The sequence below is a fragment of the Python bivittatus genome, unplaced genomic scaffold (genome assembly GCF_059951505.1).
Source record: "Python bivittatus isolate LINGU-HERP-01145 unplaced genomic scaffold, Pbiv_v1 ctg000020_np1212, whole genome shotgun sequence".
Taxonomy (NCBI): domain Eukaryota; kingdom Metazoa; phylum Chordata; class Lepidosauria; order Squamata; family Pythonidae; genus Python; species Python bivittatus.
The window spans coordinates 20,927,177-20,933,176 of NW_028277030.1; the positions used below are offsets into that span (position 1 = coordinate 20,927,177).

General features: G+C 37.0%; 1 protein-coding gene across 2 annotated transcripts in view; it reads left to right on the forward strand.

The window, feature by feature from the left end:
• Positions 1-5,260, forward strand: part of HS1BP3 (HCLS1 binding protein 3) — a 48,966-nt gene extending 43,706 nt beyond the window's left edge. For both annotated transcript variants that reach the window (XM_007437650.4, XM_007437651.3), the window contains one exon: positions 2,627-5,260. In XM_007437650.4, coding sequence (XP_007437712.1) covers positions 2,627-2,873 — 247 coding nt within the window. In that variant the 3' untranslated portion in view covers positions 2,874-5,260. The remainder of the gene's footprint in view (positions 1-2,626) is intronic.
• The last annotated feature ends 740 nt before the right edge of the window (positions 5,261-6,000 follow it).

Below are 6,000 nucleotides of genomic sequence, written 5' to 3' on the forward strand. Positions count from 1 at the left end.
CCACAATAATAACCCAATGAGGTAGGATTGGTTAAAGGAGAGTGACTGTCCCAAAGTCACCCAATAACTTTTCATGGCTGAAGATGGACTTAAACTTGGGTAAGTTGGTCCTAATCCAACTCTTTAACCACTATAACCCACTGGCTCCGTAGGACAACCAAGTCTTCCTCCTGAAAAGAAGCTGGTGTTAATCAGAGACTATGATGAAGAATGGGTTACTCACATGTAACTGCAGTTTAGTGGTCATCAGTGAATTCTCACAACCTGCCTTCCTATCCAGTTTGGTCTCAGGTGACCTTGCTGTTCCTTTTGATTCATTATGTCCATTTTAGGAACTGATGGGGTTTGGTAGGAGACCGTATCTAGCGTGAGATATGCCTTGGGTGGGGAAGGGGAAGGGCTCCAACAATTCTGAAAGCTCCAGAAAATTCTAAACAGAGCTGTGCACAGGCTCATAATTCATGTGTGACCAGTTCATTTATTGCTTTACATCTGATTTGTAAACATTTCTGCCTTTTATTTACTTAGGTTTATATATCAGTCCATTTCTGAAGATTCTGTGCAGCTTACAATACACATCAAATAGTTAAAAACTCATAATAAACCCATTCCAACACAGTATTATCCCTTTTCACCACCAATTAAGACTACTATGATCTTACTTATCCCCAAATGAGTAAGATGTCTTCATGTTTTATTATTAGTTTATGTCTTTTATTTGATTGCTGTTTGTTGAATTCTGTGTAAGCTGCCACTGAAAATTCTATTGAAGGGCAATAACACCCCTCCCCGTACTATTAATTATAATGATAGCAAATAGAGCTATTTTATATACTTAACCTAGCTTTAAGATGAGCCATCATCATAAGTGTCAGGGGAAACAAGAGAGGGCAAATGATGAAAGGTCATGATGCAAGTATGAAAGGACAGAGTTTGCCTGTGAACCATCGTGATTTTGGCATCATCATGATTAGGAACAGACATGGCCAGTAGGCACAACTTGTGAATATTATAGAAATTTCTTTAGTGATATTGCTGCAGTTAAGGTGATAAGTCAATGTTTTAATAAAATGTTCTTTCTTCCTCTTTCTTTGCCATGGGCAGAACATTGCCATCATTTCCAGAGATTCATAGATGTTTATCTATGTATGCTTATGTGCTCATATTGGCCCAAGTAGGAGCCTAGATTTTTCTATTACTTTGGTATGATGGAAAACCCACCTTCAAAGACTAGATTAATCTTTAAGGAAAAATGGAAGAAGGTCTCATAAAGATAGGGTAATTCATAGTTTATCTGTCACTTTAGACAATTACTTGGGTTATCCTAAGTAGTCCAGCAGTATACTTTAATAAATAGAGACAGAGTGTCCCATGAGAATAGCAATACTTCATTCTATACATCATTCTATCCATCCATCCATCCATGACGCTCCCTGAGTGATTGCCAATTATTTTTGGATCTATTTATTTTCTATTTATTATTGTAATTTTGTAATTTTTATTGATTTTAATTGTTTTGTAAACCACCCAGGGTTGTTCAATGAGATGGGCGGTGACAAATTCAATAAATAAATAAATAAATAAATAAATAAATAAATAAATAAATAAATATACTAATGTTGCTAAAGGCATTACTGCAGGAAAAAGGCTGTATCCATCATATAGTGGGACTGAAATTGGGCTAACTTGGTTTTGATTCAACCTTTTCATATTGATTGGGAAGTATCTTTGAGAGTTCATTCAAAGAATATATTTTATTCTTCTGGAATAATATTAGCATCAGCCCACTCATGGTACCAGCGCAGTCTTGAAATTCAGCTGCAAACACTGCTCTGAAAAGAGGACAGAGAAGATAGCTTGATATGGCTCTATGTGTGTGTTTGTAGGAGATCGATGGGAGGTATGTTCATTGGAGTTCATGCAAACTCATCAAAATGGATTACATAGTGAATCTCATGCTCTTGAGCCCTATGTAGTTGGGCCTATGATGATTACCCAAGTGCCTCAGCTACATGGCAAGTAGAAGGATGGTGCAATTTGAAGTGCCGTGAACACACAGAGACAAAGATATTGACCTCTGCAGCTGCTTTATTTCCAGTCTAGCTCATTGTTAGTATTGACAATGAGTTAGTATTTTTAAGGGATGGTGTTTAGGAGAGTGGAAGATGGGATATTGTTTAGCATTGCCCAGGTGCCCAGTTAGTACTTTATATATATTAAAGGATGTATAGGAAACTGACTTATACCAAGTCAGATCATTGGTCCATCAAAGTTTCTGTGGTCTACATCAGGAATGTGACCCTCCATTTTTGCTGAATACAATACAAACCACTGGCTGTACTTCCTGGGAGAGCTAGGAGCTTATGTTCAACATTGTTTATAGAGCCACAGCTTGCTCATTCCTGGTTTATATCAACAGATAGTGGCTTTCCAGGGTTTCAGAGATGGGTCTTTTCCAGCCCTATTTGGAGATATTATAACTGTGGACTAAAATTGTGACCTCCCATGTACAAAGCAAGTGTGGCCCTTCTCCAGGTTTGTAATGGGTACAGAAAAGACAGGTGTGCACCATCATGTTGGACTTGCTCAAATAAAAAAGATGCCTTTTCTTTCTTTTTTCTTTCAGAGTGGAAGATGATTTTGAAAAAATGCTGCAAGTGAGCTCTAAACCCAAGCCTAAACCCAAGCCCACCATAGCATCAAAGCCAGTAATATCTAGAAAACCAATGATACCTGAGAAAAAGCTCCCATCTTCACCAGCCCAAACAGGACAGGCAGCAGAAGAGAAGATCCAAATCATGGATGAGATGGACATTCTCAAATACATTAAAGAAAATGAATCCCTTAGTAATGAAGAACCAAGCCTCTTCTGAAGCACTGCTACTGGTGAACTTTCCTCAGGAAAAAATTCCATCAGCCATCTGCATCTTGGATGTCCAACATCCCTTGGCCCCATGTCCTCGTTGCCCTTTGGCTGCAGGTTTTTTTAAAACAATGGATCTTGATATTGGGGTTAGAATTCTGCAAAAAGTTATGAACAACAATAAGTTGATAAAAAGAATGTTGCTAGCTTTGAGCAAATGGATTATTTGGCTGAAAAGTATCAGAGGTCAAAATTAATAAAGGAACTAACATGGATGAGTTAAATATTGACAATGGGTTGGAACTGTTGTTGTTGAATAGAAGTTGTTTATTTCCAGACAGTTTTCAAAGTTGTTGGAAAATATTACTGAAGTTCAAGGAACACACATAAAAACATTTTTCAGAGTCATATTTCTCCTTTAAGGGTTATAATGCAATGAGTCTAGATTCTTGGGAGCTTGCCTAAGTGCTTCTGTATGAATGGCCCTATTTGTCTCTCAATTTTCTGATCAGATGGTAGCTTTTTGTTATACACTGGAGCCACCTTGAAATGTCTGCAGAACATGGAAAAAAGGCAGGGGAAGAGTCTGCAAGAGATTCCTGAATAATGATGTGAATGATGGCTGTTTTTAATATCTTTATAATTTGGAGATGGTCCCTTTCTCAGTGTCAAGAAGTGTGTTTCTTTTTGCTGTTAAAGACTCACATCTGTTGTTACTGTTTGGCAGGATGAAATTTACCATTTGGTAGGTGCCAAGCCCCTGATACTTGTGGTAGGATTAGGAAAATGAACAGCAACACTGCATTTTTGATAGTTGAATTATACATTAGTTAGTTCATTAATTAGTTGACAGAGTTCTCTTTTTATATGAACGTATCCTGTGTTTTTCCCAGTCCTTTCACTCAGATGACAGAGCCCCACAAAGTTAATAAGCCATATTAAATAATTAATAAGCTAGTAAATTTACCTGGATTGCTTTTTGAATATAGAACTGAGTGAATGCAAAAAGCATTTAAAGCACTTCAGAGTATTTACATGTTTAATGCATGGTGTTCCATTTATAATTATATGATGCTTTACATTCTGTTTTAAATAAAATGAAACTCTTAAGTACTACTAATATTAAACATTTCCTTTGAGAAATAAGTAACAAAGATGAACAAAATATGTGATGATGCAGTAAAATAAAGGGAAGTTAGCTGTGCAGGATGGGTACTGTTTGTTATCTTTTCTCATCTGGAATCAGAATGGACAATTCTCTTCTGTTGAAGGTCATTATTCTGAGAGGCAGGGTCTTGGCGATGAATTGAAGAGGTGAGAAATGCACAGCAAAAGAGTGGTCCTACCCATTTCCCCTCTTTTTGCCATCCCTTTTTCTTTCTCAACATCCCTTTCTTCCATGCTAGCTGTAGCAAACTCTTATCAATGGTCTTTGATAAGAGTTTGCTACAGCTAGCATCACTTTTGAAGTGCTTTTAACATTAGTTCTAAGAGGGCTGTATCACTTCGAACCTATTCTAAACAGAATGGTATCTTTAAAACAATCCTTAATTTAGAAATGTTATATTACATGCAGGACAGTACCAGATATTGGGTATCATGAACCCGTCGATGTAGTTTTCTAAAAATAAATGGTTAGGGCTGAGAAACATCTTGAGTACAGTTGAGTTGTGCTTATGGTCGGTTGGGGGAGCAACCTGCAAGGTGAGAAAAAGGCAGATGGATATAGACAGAAGAGGGCTGTGACCTTCCTAGAGAGATTAAGAGGTCCTGAGGGTTTGGCTGTGCCAAAATGAGGCTCATCTGCTTCTTTGGCCCCATGCTACTGCCTGCTCTCCTGTCGGGGGGGGAGAGTCAAAATTAGACCAGGTCACAGGTAAATGATCAAATAAAAATAGCGAAGTAGTCACAACTAGAAACAGTTGATTGCACAAGCATAGCAGAATGTATGCGTTAGTGGCAACATCATGTAACTGGATTTGATCTGCTGTGATAACCTTGCAAAACACTTGATATCCTGGAGAATCTTTAAAATTCTGTTTTCCTATTGTAACAGGGTATCTGCTTTGTACTTTTGATGTCATTAATACTGAAATGCCAAATAGAATTCCACAGATTCTCTCTGTAGTTTATTTTTGTGACTTGACAATAACCATGTAATTGTTGTTTTAAGTTTTCCTGATTTTCATTGTAATTTCTATTAAAGGCTTGTAATTTTAAAATAATTATTTACATTTGGGACACTACATATTGTGTAGTGCCCTAAAGATTTCACTGGAAACACATTTTACATAATAAAGTATATTTCTGTGCTGTATTTTGCCTTTGAGAGATGAGCTGGAATAAATACACAATAACAATTGTTCAACTGAACTAGAGGAAATGATTATCTTATTTTAAAAAGGGCTGTATACAAATTATGTATTGTGTATAGCATTGGCTGCAGATTCTCTCTATCTGCCCCACACATAATAAAGACAAAAGGAACTTTGTTGCAACAGTTACAAAGAAGAGTCATCTAACTCTAAAATGTCCACATCAACCTCGCCTTCCCTCATTTAGGCTCTTAATTCATACATTGTAAAAAAGATACTAACGTCTGTTTGAGACATCATTCATGACATTCATATGCTTAAAAGATAACTGGCTATTAAATAGCATTACATTATTTATTTGGCCAACTAACTAAAATAAAACACGGGAGGAACAATTCTGTGCCAGCTAGTTATCACAGCAGTTTTAAACCCCAAAGCAAGTGAAATACAGAAAAGTAGTTCGGGAGGGGCTGATACTAGGTTGTTACTCTATGTGTTGCAAGGTGATAATAGCAAGCAAACAATGGTTGAAGCAACTAGAATTTGCAAGCCCCACTAGAAAGTAAGGGCACTGCATTCAGCAGGACTTTCTTTAGCAAATGTAGGGCTGGATGGTCACTAGGTATTTATGAAGAGTTTTCCCAGAAAGTATTTTAGTCACATTTAAATAAGGAAAGACAGACCTTTTAAGATCAAACACTGCTTAGCTTTTCATGCCTGAATTCTCTATTCTGTTACAGCCCTTTTGTCTAACACAATTATAAAATAAATCTTTCATATTACAGTTAGGGAATTGAGGCCAGCATGCCATATCCCAAGACA